Source organism: Fusarium keratoplasticum, chromosome 9, assembly GCF_025433545.1.
Source record: "Fusarium keratoplasticum isolate Fu6.1 chromosome 9, whole genome shotgun sequence".
Classification (NCBI taxonomy): Eukaryota; Fungi; Ascomycota; class Sordariomycetes; order Hypocreales; family Nectriaceae; genus Fusarium; species Fusarium keratoplasticum.
In genome coordinates, this window is record NC_070537.1 from 2998181 (window position 1) to 3012560 (window position 14380).

Consider the following 14380-nt stretch of genomic DNA (forward strand, 5'->3'; position numbering starts at 1 on the left):
TTTATCTCGGTAGCTTAAAGGAACGCCCACGATGCATGAGCGAAGCTCGGTCTAAGTAGCTATTCTCCAATTATTTCCGCCGGGGCATCCTCCAACATCGGGGCAGAAGAGCTGAGGACACCGAATGGACCAAGCGCCCTCGTCTCTGGCCAAAGGACGGCTTCATAGTGTGACACGGGGATAGCTCTGATAAGGGAAAGAGGGGCTGCTAATGGAACTTGTTACAAAAGGTAGTGACCGCTACTCAGGAGTGGCGACATCAAGCGTGGTGAAAAGTAGTGGAATACCAAGGATCAAGATATCAATATTCTCAAGCATGACTCAGCATGTAATAAAAATCAGGGGTCATGTAGATTAGATCTGAATCGCAATGGTAACAAGGAGCTGCCGATGTTTTGGGCAAGTCTAGGGTGGCTGTTCGTAGCATTCTCTCCGTCGGTCAAGCTCACCTGATTGCGATCAGGTGTTGAAGTTAAGATCCACATAGTCAAAGAAAAGAAATATAAAAAAAAATTGATTCGGTACGGTGATTAATACAAAAATCTAGGAGCGTCAATTCGCGATGGTTCAGGGAATTAGGTTGTCAGTAATCCAGATTAATACGGCAGTGGATTGAGTACTTCGTGCTATCGTTCTCTCAACTATGATGGCATTAGTTGAGTGTAGAGACACGATCTATCTACTAAGGTACAGGAGACACTTGAATGTTATCTTTTGTCTATCGGTTTTGGCTGCGCAGTAAACCTACATCGTCCTGATACGGTATCACAGGACAAAAAGGATAGTTCCCTCAGCACGCGGATTTTAATGAGGGCCTCCGTGTCTGAGGGCTTTGCAAGCTGGCTGATATTTGTGTGGCGCGTGTGGCTGACGTGAGCTATTTAGGAGTTCAAGACGATGGCGTCATTTCTGGCTGATGAGGAGACAACCATGTTCGGCTTCACAACGTGCCATATCTCTGGTCTTGCTTACCAATAACACGTCTTACTCGATTATCAATCCAGCGACAACGAGTGCCGATGTGTCTTGCTGGCTCCCTCCTGGGGTAGGACAGGTAAATACATAAAGCTATGACGACTCGCTGTGGAGTTCAAAATTGGCATCTCTTCCGGCAGACACAACACCACGGCGCACGGCGACAAAATGAAGGCTCTTGTGTTAACCCCCCATACCCGGAGCGCATCCATTGAAGACCTCCCCCGTCCCATTCCACAAACGGGAGAGGTTCTTATCAGGGTGAAAGCGATAGCACTCAACCCAGTCGACCAAATCTACGTCTCAACGCCCATTGCTACCCAAGAGAAGCGGGTCATAGGAACCGACTTTGCCGGCGTGGTCGTTGAAGCTAGCCCGGAACTTGGTGGATCTTCGGACCCTCGAGCCAAACCAGGAACGCGCGTTGCTGGGTTTCTCCAAGGAGGTGCGTTTCGAGTCGGCAAAATGGACGAATGGATTCCTCGTCATCTGGCGGCCTAGATTGATTGCTAGCATTTGGACCTGAGCTGACAACTATAGCTTGTTCTGTAAATGATCGCCCGGGAGCTTTTGCCGAGTACATCACCGCCCCATACGACCTAATCTGGGCGATCCCTCCTGGGATATCCTTAGAAGAGGCATCAACTGTTAGTATGTGCAGCCTGACTGCCGCTCAAGGTCTCTATGCTCGCCTCGGACTGCCGAACCCTTTCTCTGGCTCGCAGACAGAAAAGGACACTGCCAAGCCGATTAATGTCTTCATCTATGGCTCCTCCACATCTGTGGGCCTCTACGCCGCGCAGCTCGTCCACCTTTCGGCGTCGGCATCTGGGACCAAAATCCAGCTCGTCGGTGCAGCGAGTAAGTCCAAGCACAGCATTTTACGACAAGAGCCCTACAGCTACGATGTTCTTGTCGACTACCACGCTGCCGACTGGGTTGAACAAGTCAAGGCCGCAACGGGGGGAAACGGTGTTGACTTTGCCTTGGATTGCATTTCGGAGGGAGAGACCGTTTATGGAACCCACGAAACGTTGGCCACTGGGGCCAAATTTGCTGTATTTCGTGGCCCAGTTGGTGGACGATACGACCCATCCAAGCTGAGGAACAAGCCAATCTATGGTGCCGTCTGGGAAGGACTGGGAGTTGAGATAGGGTATAACGGTGAGTGTTATCTCGTGTTACGCATATGTCGGGATTGAGGCTTTTATGTGAGGCTGCGTATTTTGCTGACGCTTAATCCGCGAAATCTAGGGACAGTAATCCCAGCGAGCCAGGAGGCCCTTGAGTTTGCCCGACAGTACTTTGACTTTCTCAGTGTTGGGACGCCTTTAGGACGGTCGAGGATCGAGCCAAATCCTGTGAGGATTATGCCTGGCGGCTTTGAGAGAGTTGTTCCAGACGGATTTGCCCTGCTGGGGTCTGGGTTGGTATCGCAAAGGTCCAACGTCAACGGCGGCGAGGGACATATGCGTCCGATCAGTGCTGAGAAGCTGGTCTACCAGGTGTGAACGTCTACGTGATCATGATAGAGGCTTGAGAATCCGACACTGTGTTGTTTTTCATGTTTGTGGCCCAATAAGAGGCTGACTCGGCATTTTCTGGGATATCCACTTTGTTCTCGATTGCGTTTTCGCCGAGTAACCCTTAAACAACGTGACCCCGTCCAGTGTGCATGTCAGATCTTTGAAGTTACAGAATTCTTGAGTTGTGAGATTTCTCCATTCAAGTTCAATATTGGCGTACGTGCACGTGACAACAAGACAGACTCCTGAGTCCCTACTTGGAACAGGGTTGGTGCCATGAACCGACTGAACCTCGGCGAATTTTATAAAGACTCCAGTGCACGCGTTTGAGTGCTAAGACCACTCTTGACACTACTTAAGCCTTCGAGACCGTTGTTCCAATAGATGGAAGATGAACGAGAGACTTGAGTTAAAAAAGCTGAAGATGTGGGTTTTGCTCAATGTGCTTCTCCCACGTACCAAGTCAATCGAACAAGCCAATAAAGCCAATAAAACCAAATTCTTGATCATATATGAGCAAATTATTCTTAACTATGAAGCAAAGATTTGATTGCCTCGTTGTGCAAGCATCTCTGTGACGCGTTGATCCACAGGCCAGCCACTACCTTAGTTTGTGGCCAACACTGGCGGTTTATATAAGCCACTAGTCCTGTGAGAAAAATCCGTCAGCCATAATCATCAACATAAGCCATGAGACTAATGGCATTCTGAGCTTGGGCCCTCCACCTTTTGTATATAAAGTGCTGTTGTCTTCAATGTGGTTATTGGTCTCCGAGCAGCCTCCTTCACCCCCTTGGCTTTTCTCAATGTCGTCTCCAGCATCGAAATCTGTCCTCGTCACAGGGGCGACCGGATTTGTCGCCTCACACCTCATTCTTCAGCTTCTCTCCCGCAACTACAATGTCCGCGCAACAATTCGCGACTCATCAAAAGAATCGGCTGTTCGCCAGGATCTCAACGCTGCAGGAGCCAACAACATCGCCAAACTCGCCTTCTTCGTGGCAGATCTGACTAAAGACGAAGGTTGGGAAGCTGCCATGGATGGTTGCGACTATGTTCACCATGTTGCTTCACCATTTCCAAGTCAAGCGCCCAAGGATGAAAATGAGCTGTTGATACCGGCGAAAGAGGGAACCCTCAGGGTTCTCCAGGCGGCAGCGCGAGCCAATGTGAAGCGGGTGATATTTACATCATCCTTTGCAGCAATTGGTTACGGAAAACAACACAAGGATGAATTCGATGAAAGGGATTGGTCAGATCCAGAAGGTCTTCCGGTCTACCACAAGAGCAAACTCTTTGCTGAACGTGCAGCTTGGGACTTTGTGAATCAGCAGCAAGACTCGAGGCTCGAACTTGTCGTTCTCAACCCTGTGGGCATTTTTGGCCCTGTGCTGGGCCAAAAGGTCTCTTCAAGCATTGGTCTTATCAAGACAATGCTTGAGGGAGGAATGGCGGCCTGTCCACGCATCTACTTCAACCTCGTGGACGTGCGCGATCTGGCAGACATGCACATTCTTGCAATGACACATCCCAAGGCAGGCGGAGAACGTTTTATTGCAAGCGGGGACGGAGCGCCCCTGTCTCTAATGGATGTTGCAAACATTATCCGTGGTCAGAGACCAGAGAAAGCGGCGAAGGTACCGAAAAGACAGCTACAGGATTGGATGGTAAAGACAATCGGGTTCGTGAACCCTCAAGTGCGAAGTTTGGTTCCCCAACTTGGACAGAGGAGGAAATTAAGCAATCTCCAAGCAAAGAGAATTCTAGGGTGGAAACCAAGAGCCGTGGAGGATTGTTTGGGAGATACTGTAGACAGCCTGGCACAGCATAAGTTGATATAGGTGGGATGTTGAGTTATCTACGGCGTGTTTGCAGCTACACTTGGATAAGACGGCCAGTTTATTTGGCTGGAAGTATCAATAATAGTAGTCCCTTTGCTAGAATCCTAACAACTATTTTGTTGGTTGCCCTGCCCGGGCACATGAAACCTGGAACCCAGTGTCACTCAATGGGGGTTCTTCACTTTTAGGCCCCCATTTCCCACAGCTTTCTCGATAGGTCTGGAGGGTTTTGCACCTTGGTCCAGACTACCATTCTCGTTCCTTCGGTCCTATGTGCCCATTGTCCTCTTCCATAGACGAGGTCGATGAAACTATGGAGAGTCTCTAGGGTACGAACGAGGTTCAGGTCGACCTCGCGAGCCCAGACGATGAAGCCGTCCATTGTGACTGTTTGATAGATGCAGATAATCTATTGCTGTTTTCTTTTTCCTGCTTTGCTTGCGAGTGCGGTTGGAATATGGACCACGATGGGGGGGGTGTATAGGCATTATATGTGTCGAGACAGACTGTGATTCAAACCTCGAAGGACAGGTGATCAGTACGCCTCAGCAGATGTGAAAAACCGCCCCTCTACGAGTTGATTCAATGATGAATGCATACAGCCTTTCTTAATCAAGATCTTCGGACCGTTGCTGTACGTGATACACACCGACCAGTTGCCTCAGGCCCTGATGCGATGAGCCAGATTATGTACTGGACTCCAATCTCGCTGAACTGCAAGCCCTACCCGAAGTCAGAGACGGGGACTCTATTTTTGCCCCATGCAGTGACTAGGCGCCATAATGCCCCACCAGATTGGCACTGGTTAGGCGATCGATTAACGTACGGCTCGATGTACTGATCGATCTCCACTATCATTTTTGTCGGCGCAACCGCAGTAGATATGTGAACACAGAGGTCCGGAGGCTTCGAAATCTTAGCAATGACTTCTATCAAATAAAGTATCATGCCAATCCGCAACAAAGGCTTAAGGCCATGCTTGATGTAGGGTCTCAAGGTTGGAAAATCCAAAAGAAAGAAGCAGAAGAGGGATGAAATCAAAGAGGAAAGGACGCGAGAAGGCGGTATGGAATATAAATCCTTTGACCTTGAATAGCGCGCCTATCATTCCGCTGACTAACCTAGGAACTAGAGTTGTCATTGTTGGGCATTGATTGGTCGAAACTATCCGACCCGGTGTCTTGGCATTCTCCAGCTTCCGGACGCGAAAACGCCTCCTAGACCCCAGCCAATTAGACGTCGTATTACCCCCGGGGAAACTAACATCGGTGTCCGATGAACTTCCGACACTTGTAAGCCAGGGGAATGCTTTGTCATGACCCGGAGATTCTCATGCGCAAGCAACGAAGAAGATAGGACCTTGGCGCAGAGTCGGGATATAAAATGCCAACTGTCTACCGTTTGTTTGGTTGGCCCAATATTCATAACATCCTCTCTTATCACTCACACCATTCGCCAAAATGTCTCGAGCTTTGCTCATCACTGGTGCCACCGGAAAGCAGGGTGGCTCCGTCATTAGAGCCCTACTTGCTGCCAATGCCGATTTCGATATTCTAGCCGTTACGAGAGACTCATCATCACCTTCTGCCAGGAAACTAGTCGAAAAGTCACCTCGAATCAGCCTGGTTCAGGGTAATCTGAATGATGCCGAAGGCATTTTCGACACTGCCAAGGCAGCATCCAAGGTGCCTATATGGGGCGTCTTCAGCGTTCAGGTTAGCATTGTCTCGTTTTGTGGTATGTTATAGTAGCTGATCATTGGAATAGACACCTGCGATGAACAAGACCGGTCCAATTATCGAGGAGCGGCAGGGAAAGGCGCTTGTTGATGCTGCCATAAATCATGGTGTTCAGCATTTTGTCTACTCCTCCGTTGACCGTAGTGGCGCGAAATCCTTTGAAAATGCCACTAATATTCCGCACTTCAAGAGCAAGCACAACATTGAGCACCACCTCGTTCAGAAGTCAAAGGAGGCTGCCCTCGGATGGACTATTCTCCGCCCAGTAGCTTTTATGGAGAACTTCGATGGCGGGTTCCTCGGAAAGGTGTTTGCGACGTCATGGAGGCTGGTCGTCAAGTCGCGCCCCCTCCAGCTCATTGCCACTGCTGACATTGGGGCCTTCGCCGCAAAGGCTTTCATGTCACCGCGCGAATTCAACGGGAAGGCAATTTCTCTCGCCGGAGATGAGTTAACCTACGAGCAGATGGCGACGCTGTACTCGAAAAAGATACAGTCAGGTGTGCCGGCTACTTGGGCTCTGTTAGCAAGACTGGTGCTCTGGCTGTCGGAGGAGATGAGTACCATGTTTACATTTTTCGAGAAGGAGGGATATGGAGCGAACATCAAGGAACTCAGGGAGGAGCACCCAGAGCTAATGACTCTTGAAACGTGGCTGGATAAGTCCTCGTTTCCTAAGAAGGATGCTTAGAAGAATCCTTGGATGAAGTGACGTTGCTAGATGGGGGCAGGGAGTTGTTCCAAGTTTGAAGATTCTTGTTACGTCTGTTGAAAGTAGAAAAGGCCGCGAAAGTGGAGGTCATTAATATGTATAGAAATGTAAATTCATGAATAATAGAAGCAGCGTGCCTAAATTATCTTAACTATGAATGAGTTATCAAGCTGCTTCCTGACTTGCCCCCGCCAAGATCCTTAACCCGGTCTACTCTTCAACTACGCCTGCCCCTGCCAGTGCCCCATGATACCACTCAACATATAAAATGCGTGGGACCATTTTGCTACCTACTTTGTTTCTCTTTGTGAAACAGCCCTGCCCATGTTGTTAAATGTTTGCGAGTAGTTTTCAAAGGAGAGCGATCTAGACACCCATCCGACGGGCCGCACCCTCAATATCAAAATCAGAAGACTCTTCCAGCCAAGCATCATCCAGCAGCTTAAAGGTCATTCTCGCAAGTCTGAATGGACTAATCTCCTCGATGCGGGAGCGCACTTCAACCAGAGTTTGTTTCCACTCGGGACCCCCCTTGAGGTGGGAAACTTCAAGACTGATAGTCATCAGCGGATACACGAGCCCGTGGTAGAAAGGCAAGTTTTTGGGGCATGGGATACTGAAAGCCTGATGGGCAGCCTCGACGGATTCCATCAATCGGAACAGAATCATGTCTGTATCTGGGGCCAAATCCTTCGACTCGTCGTCGCCCTGTGCCGTAGGCATGAAGTCGTCGTTGGAGTATCGCTAGCGCCGACGCTGACGGACATCCAAGATGCCAGAAAATCTCCAGAAGTCCCACAGGTAGCGCTGAGCAGGGTCTCCTCCATCGCGCTGCCATGACCAGAATCGCAAGGCAATGTCGTTCCCAGGTTCGCCAGCCATGGCGGCAAAGATATCAAGGAGAGACCTTGGAACTCCAGTGACAGGTTCCACGCCGTCGAGTCTGCCTTGTTTCCACGAGTCCTGGGCGTTACGAAAGTTTCTCCAGATCCCAATAGTCGGGCTTTTCCTACTCAGCACAAACGAGGGCAAGTCCATGGCACCCAGAGACTCCAGTGCTTGACGGGAACTCGCATCTTGTTCCAAACCTGTGGCGAGCGTTCCCATCGAGGTTTGGAGGAGGTAACCATCTGAAATCAAGCGTAGATGATGAGTGCAAGGCCATCCCTGAAGGAATTGAAATTATCTGTATTAGCTAGTCCTTTGTTGCGGGAATGCCCCCACCTGTAGCACACAAATCGCCGAAAGGATTGGAAAGCAGACTCCCGTGAAAATGGCATTATAAGGTGCCAGCGGTCAACGTGCCGGCCTGTGGGGTCCCTCGCGCCTGGGCTATCTCGGTGCGAAGGGTACTGACAACAACATCGAGGTGCTCTAATGTTGATATAGAAATTCTTCACCTTCGTCATCAAAGGCATTCTGGATGGCTGCTCCGATAAACAACAGAGATTTACTCTGGATTGGTATGGTTTGTGTAAAGTCCTGAACTGTGCAAGAAGTTCCCATTTTGTGAAGCCGTGTTAGGCCTGACACCAAGACTGTTCCTACACCTTAGTGCGGGCTATGGCCAAGGGCTGAAAGCGTTTTGAAGGTCTCTTGAGCCCCAGCCAATGCGGCATTTACTGATAGAGAGCCTGTTGATTCATTCGCGAACCCAAACCCGCTTGCAGCTATCCAAGGGTTCTCCCACGGGGTGTCATTCACTTGATCGGGGCCGGCAGGGTCAATCGATGATCCGAGCCCATGGATAGAAGCTGCAACGCTTGCCATGAAGGTCCTGGGAGTGGGCTGCCGACCAGCTGTGGAAGCATTCTCGCCGGGGAAAGCAGCGCCGGGAAAACAGGGCTGCCGTCAGATCAATCAAATCAGATCAGGACCCAAATCTGATCTGAACTGATAATTTGCCCTCTATATCTGATCTGATTGATTGATTGATAGATATCTGATATATCATAGCTCACGTGAAGCTATCCCCATCCTCAGGATCCTGCCCTAGGTTCTAACTGGCCTTGTTGCTCAAGCATAGGCCCCCTAGAGTAACACGCCCTCCCCTGATCCAGTTCTTCAGTAATTGGACCGACTCAATGCTCGATCCAAGCAGGGAATGCCGCTGTGAGGTGACTGTAAGCTTCGCAAGACTGAATGCTCTCTCACAGTCAGTTGCCATGGCCGGAATAGCAAGGACGTCCAATGCAAATCTGCTTAAACGCGGGAAAGCGTTCCTATGATCAATCCACCACTGAATAGGGTCATTCACCTGCTCCGGCTCAAGCCTGTAGTATCGTTCAAGCTCACTGCCTGTTGCTGAGAGCTTAGGCTGCCGGCTTTTTACCCACTGCTCAAACCTACTTTGCTCAGGTCGGGGCGTTAACGAGGGCGTGGCGAAAATACTCTCCTCAGAGGCATCATCGTCGTTTGAGTACCAACGCTCAAAGTAGCCTTTGATGCCATCCTTTGCATCCCGAAGCCATTGTAGCTGCTCCGGGGAGGTCCAGTTAGTCTCAAGCCACCGGAGGCCAAGGTCCGGATTTAGAACAACAGAGGCCGCAAACAGAGGCGATCGCCCGAGGAGAGTGTAGTACTCGTTAAGCTTAATCCAAGCATTATTGATGCTTGCCCTAATACTTGCACGCTCTTGGCCCTCCATACTAGCAATATTGCTCATGGAACGAGCATCGCCCTGTAGGTAGTCCTCTCGAGAATGTGCAGGGAGGGCATCTTCATTAAACTGTGGGCTGGCAAGTTGATGGGCCGGAAGAGCTGTTTCGCGGCGGCGGCGTAACGGCGTGATCTCATACCCCTGAAGTCGTGATGGTAGTCGTTGCTGGCGTGAGGGTCGCTCTCGGGTTTGTCCGACTGCTGATGGTCGCGCAGATATTGATTTCACACCCGTAGCTGGTTCGGGCTCCTCTCCCTGGATCATATGTCTTACTTCCGCAGCTAGATGAGCAGTTTCATCCTCGTAGAGAACCCTCCAGTCTTCGAGATGTTCCAGAATAAACTCCATCCCTGTCATGACCTCCCAGAGCCGGCCGTGACCCCCCCCTCTTGTACCCCCATCCCTGTGTTCTCATCGTCATATTATAGATCGGCTCCAAGATATGACTAACCTCCCTGAGGACCTTCCAGTCATCAGAGGTCAGGATGTCAGCTGTAGGAACCCTTCTTGAGGCGTCTGCTTCCAGCCCTAGCTCTTGAATGAAGCTATTGAGCTCAGACTGCTTGATCAAGGCGCGTTCGATCATCATATAGGTCGAATTCCATCTCGTAGCGTTGTTCTGTATGACTTCAAGCTCGGCCGTTGATTCTTCTGCAAGCTTGTATATGTCCGCCTCCTCCTGCTCCTTGGCATGTGCTTTGAATGCTTCGGTGCGTTGCGGAGAGGCTCGGATGAACCTGACGATATTATGAAGCTTCCCAACTGGACCCTTAGCTCGCCAGTGTTCGAGGTCTTCTTCAACCCGCTCCAGCATGCCATAAGCCTCAGATTGAAGTTCGAAAGAAGCTGCATCATCGCCATAGAGGAAAGCTTGGGCAACAAGGTTTAGAATATGCCCGAAACATCGCATCCTTCGTGCCTCCGTATCCGCTCGAGTCATCGAGGCATCGAGAGTTGTGTAGAGGCTTCGCAAGCAAACATCGTTGCTGGTCGCATTATCACAGATCGAGACCCCAAGCTTCGAATCGATCCCCCCAATCACGGACGACATTCCTTATAGTGTAGGCGATATTCTCGCCGGCGTGAGACCCGATCTGCCTCCTGAAAGCCAGCAGCCGGCTTTGGTATAAGTTGCTCTGGTCAATATAGTGACCAAAGATCGAAATGAAAGCTAGTCTGTTTGGAGAGGTCCAGAGATCGAAGCTGATATGTACCTGGGTAATAGCCTTGTCGAGTTCCTCCTTGACGGCCGCTTTCTTTAAAGAGAGTATATCCTCTAGGTCTTTCTTAGCTGCAGTTCGACCCCAGGGCACCTGGGTATAAAGATCAGGGTCTAGCTGACGGAATAGCTCTTGTAGGTAGGTACTCTCGAAGGTAGTAAAGGGGAGATTAGAATCAACAATATAGCCAACTGAGAGCTCTCTGATCCGCGCCATCTTCGCTCGGGGAAGAATGAAGGAAGAAGGAGCTGGCCGTTTCTTGGATGCGCTTCTTTTGAAGATCGAGGACCGACGAATCGTCAGATGAGCCCGGTTCGAAGGTCTCGGTGATCCTGTGAGCTCTGAAACTGTTAGTAATACCCAGAAAAAAGGGAAGGACCGCCAACTTGTAAAGATGGGCTTGTGCCGAAGATGTCGACTGAGCATTGAAAAAATCGCGGTGTGCCCTTATCATCACAGAGCCGGCAACACCAGATATCCCCCGCTAGATGTATTGTCTCTCCTCAATTCTGCTAGGAACCAGCCATGGTTTCCGATCCAGCTTCGCCGGCCCCTGCTCTTCCTCCTATCTAAGAGGCTTGCAATAACGAAACGTCGTTGGCCCCAAGTAATCTTGTAAAGGTCGTCAACGGAAGAATCGGTAGTCGAGGCTAAAGCCAAAGCGGCATCATACTGCTTGGCGATGCTCTTAGGCCGGGATCCGAGACGAGGAAATGCGGGTGGTGGCGATGACGACGCGCTGCCAGCAAGGCTGCCTTTTAAAGCGGTCTCGGACATTTTGGACTATGATTAGCAGAAGGTCTAGATAGCTTCAAAATTAAATAGCCAAGATAGGTTTCTGACGATCCAAGGGTGGTGTATGTTCATCTGGCTAAGGCTATACCGTGATAGAGCGAGAGTAGGAAAAAAGGGGGAACCTTCCTTCAGATTTGCCTCCGGCCAGGACCCAGGCAAGCAGGGGTCCAGGACCAATCAGCTCGGCTGACCCCTGTAACACCGTTGCTTTTCGGAGAGAGCCTTACTCTCCGGAGTCGGAGCATATAGATGATCCGGCAGTTCTAGGGTAACCGCTCTCTGTGCAAGGGATATCAGATATATCAGATGTATAGACGCTTGTATCTGAATTGATTGATCTGATGAAATTCCATATCTGATTTGAATTGATTGATTTGATTGATATATCTGATTGTTAATCTGATCTGACGGCAGCCCTGCGGGAAAACGTCGTGACGCAATCCCCTCCACCCAACGCAGCGGTTTCTGGTACCCTGGACAAACTGGGCCAAGTTTCCTGCGCGTCAGACAGAGAGGTCGCCTACCGGTCTTGATTAATATCATAAGAAGGTGGAAGAAGGATGTGAACAAGCCCTTCATCGCACTTCTTCTTACGCCGACGACAATTGAAGCAGCTTCCCATGAGGACAACAACTAGCGTCAAGTGGCGACTTTAGACTAGGATACAGGACAGGGATCGAGGCGCTTAATATATCCGAAGAAAATTACCTGGGCGTAACCGAGTCGGTGGTGAATCAATCAGGTCGTATAAGAGCAATTGTCATGGGAACAAATGGAGGAGGTGACGGGGAAAAGTGGGAAGTGATAGTTATCAGGTGGAGCTATTGCCCTTCAAAGGCACAAAATGCGCCACTCACAACTTTCCGCCCCGATAGGTTCACAGGGCCAATAAGGTTGAACTGGATCCTGCTCGACAGTCGGGGCTCTTGAGTGAGAAAGAACTCACCATTACCCAGCATCTCAGTGCCACGAACATCTTGAAACATATCCACGCTAAAAAGGTGTCTGCTGAAGAGGTCCCTGTTGCTTTGTGCAAGAGGGCCGCTTTGGCCCAACAGCTGGTAGGTCCATATTGGTTATAGTAACCGGGCGCTGACGTTGAACATTGCAAATAGACTTTCTGTTTGACCGACATCTTTTTCAGCGAGGGTATCGCGAGAACGAGGTGGCTGGACCAGCAGCTGAGAGACAGGTAGGGTTATTAGCCCTTTACATAGTCTACCGATCAGTCTCAAGGTAAAAAACAAAATACCTTATATAAACCTATTTTATTCTATACCGCTAATAGTAAAAAATGATATTTTTTATACTAAGAGGTATTATATTATAGGTAGATATATAAAATATATTAAATATTTATTACTTATTATTAATATGATATTAATATAACGTATATGCATAGCAAGTGTCTCAGTCAAGCAAGTGTCTCAAAAATCCCTTAACCTACATTATCTTCATTTGATCAATTGATTCCTCACTGCCTAGCATGTCACAAACTAATTACGAGGCTAGAATGCTTCTTGCGCTTCAGGCCCTTCAAAATAACCCTAGATTAAGTCTTCGACGCGCCGCTAGTATCTATACAGTCTCTTGGAAGACCCTTGGCCGCCGGCAGAAGGGCATCCAATCTCGACGCGATACGATCCAGAAATCACGTCGGCTATCTAATCTAGAGGAACAGATCCTTATTCACTTTATTCTCGACCTAGATTCGCGAGGATTTCCCCCCCGGCTTCGTGGTGTCAAAGAAATGGCTGATCAATTGCTTGCCGACCGCGACGCATCACCAGTTGGCACGCGTTGGGCTCATAACTTCGTCAGGCGACACCCAGAGCTTAAGACGCGTTTTTCGGAAATACGACTACCAGAGAGCTAAGTGCGAAGATCCAACCATTATCCGCGATTGGTTTCGGCTTGTGGCGAACACAATCGCGAAGTACGGCATCCGATCAGATGATATCTATAACTTTGACGAGACTGGCTTCCTTATGGGCATGATTGCAAGCGGAATGGTCGTCACGGGCTCAGAAAGGCGTTCAAAGCCAAAATTAGTGCAGCCTGGAAACCGGGAATGGATTACGGTCATTTAAGCGATCAATGCGGAAGGCTGGGCGATCCAGCCATTTATCATCGGTGCGGGCCAATATCACCTCGCCAATTGGTACCAAGATAGTAACCTCCCGGGCGATTGGGCGATTGCAACGACCCAAAATGGCTGGACCGATAATGAGACCGGTCTCGAGTGGCTTAAGCACTTTGACCGGTGCACAACCAATCGATCAATTGGTTCCTATCGTCTCTTGATCCTCGATGGCCACGAAAGTCACCAGTCCATCGACTTTGAGAGATATTGTGAGGAAAAGAAGATCATCCGGCTTTGTATGCCACCTCATTCGTCTCATCTACTCCAGCCCCTTGATGTTGGGTGCTTTAGCGTGCTAAAGAAGGCTTATGGTCGAGAAATAGAGCATTTGATCAGATGCTCTATTACCCACGTTTCAAAGACCGAGTTCTTTCCGGCCTTCCACGCAGCACACGAGGCTACTATGACGGAAAAAAATATTAGGGGGGCTTTCAAAGGAGCTGGCCTTATTCCCCTTGACCCAGAAAGTGTGGTCTCGAAGCTTGATGTGCAGCTACGGACGCCAACGCCGGTTGAGGAGGCATCTGATCAATTGACCTCTTGGGCGTCAAGGACCCCAAAGACTGTGCTTGAGGCCCAATCTTAGTCTGAATACCTGGAAAGACGAATTAGGAGGCATCAAAGTAGCTCCCTAGAGTCAATCCTTGAAGCCCTGAGGTCTCTTGAGAAGGGGACAAAGGCAGTTATGCATCGGGTTGCCTTACTAGCTGCTGAGAACAAAGACCTTCGGGAGGCAAATGAGATACTTAGTCGGCGCCGGAGGGCAAAAA

General features: G+C 49.7%; 4 protein-coding genes across 4 annotated transcripts; 3 read left to right on the forward strand and 1 right to left on the reverse strand.

Moving 5' to 3' along the window:
* Positions 1-1143: 1143 nt before the first annotated feature.
* Positions 1144-2486, forward strand: NCS57_01184200 (PKS-ER domain-containing protein; the record flags this gene model as incomplete). Its single annotated transcript, XM_053061538.1, has 3 exons — positions 1144-1420; positions 1516-2139; positions 2230-2486. 3 exons carry the CDS (start codon positions 1144-1146, stop codon positions 2484-2486), a joined length of 1158 nt encoding a protein of 385 aa, XP_052909924.1.
* An 821-nt stretch (positions 2487-3307) lies between these two features.
* NCS57_01184300 (Epimerase domain-containing protein) lies at positions 3308-4342 on the forward strand (the record flags this gene model as incomplete). Its single annotated transcript, XM_053061539.1, has 1 exon — positions 3308-4342. One exon carries the CDS (start codon positions 3308-3310, stop codon positions 4340-4342), a length of 1035 nt encoding a protein of 344 aa, XP_052909925.1.
* Positions 4343-5802: 1460 nt separating this feature from the next.
* Positions 5803-6772, forward strand: NCS57_01184400 (NmrA domain-containing protein; the record flags this gene model as incomplete). Its single annotated transcript, XM_053061540.1, has 2 exons — positions 5803-6057; positions 6110-6772. The coding sequence occupies 2 exons, from the start codon at positions 5803-5805 to the stop codon at positions 6770-6772; spliced, it is 918 nt and encodes a 305-aa protein (XP_052909926.1).
* Positions 6773-7159: 387 nt separating this feature from the next.
* NCS57_01184500 (uncharacterized protein) lies at positions 7160-7675 on the reverse strand (the record flags this gene model as incomplete). The annotated part of the gene is made up of 2 exons (XM_053061541.1): positions 7160-7501; positions 7559-7675. 2 exons carry the CDS (start codon positions 7673-7675, stop codon positions 7160-7162), a joined length of 459 nt encoding a protein of 152 aa, XP_052909927.1.
* Positions 7676-14380: the final 6705 nt, after the last annotated feature.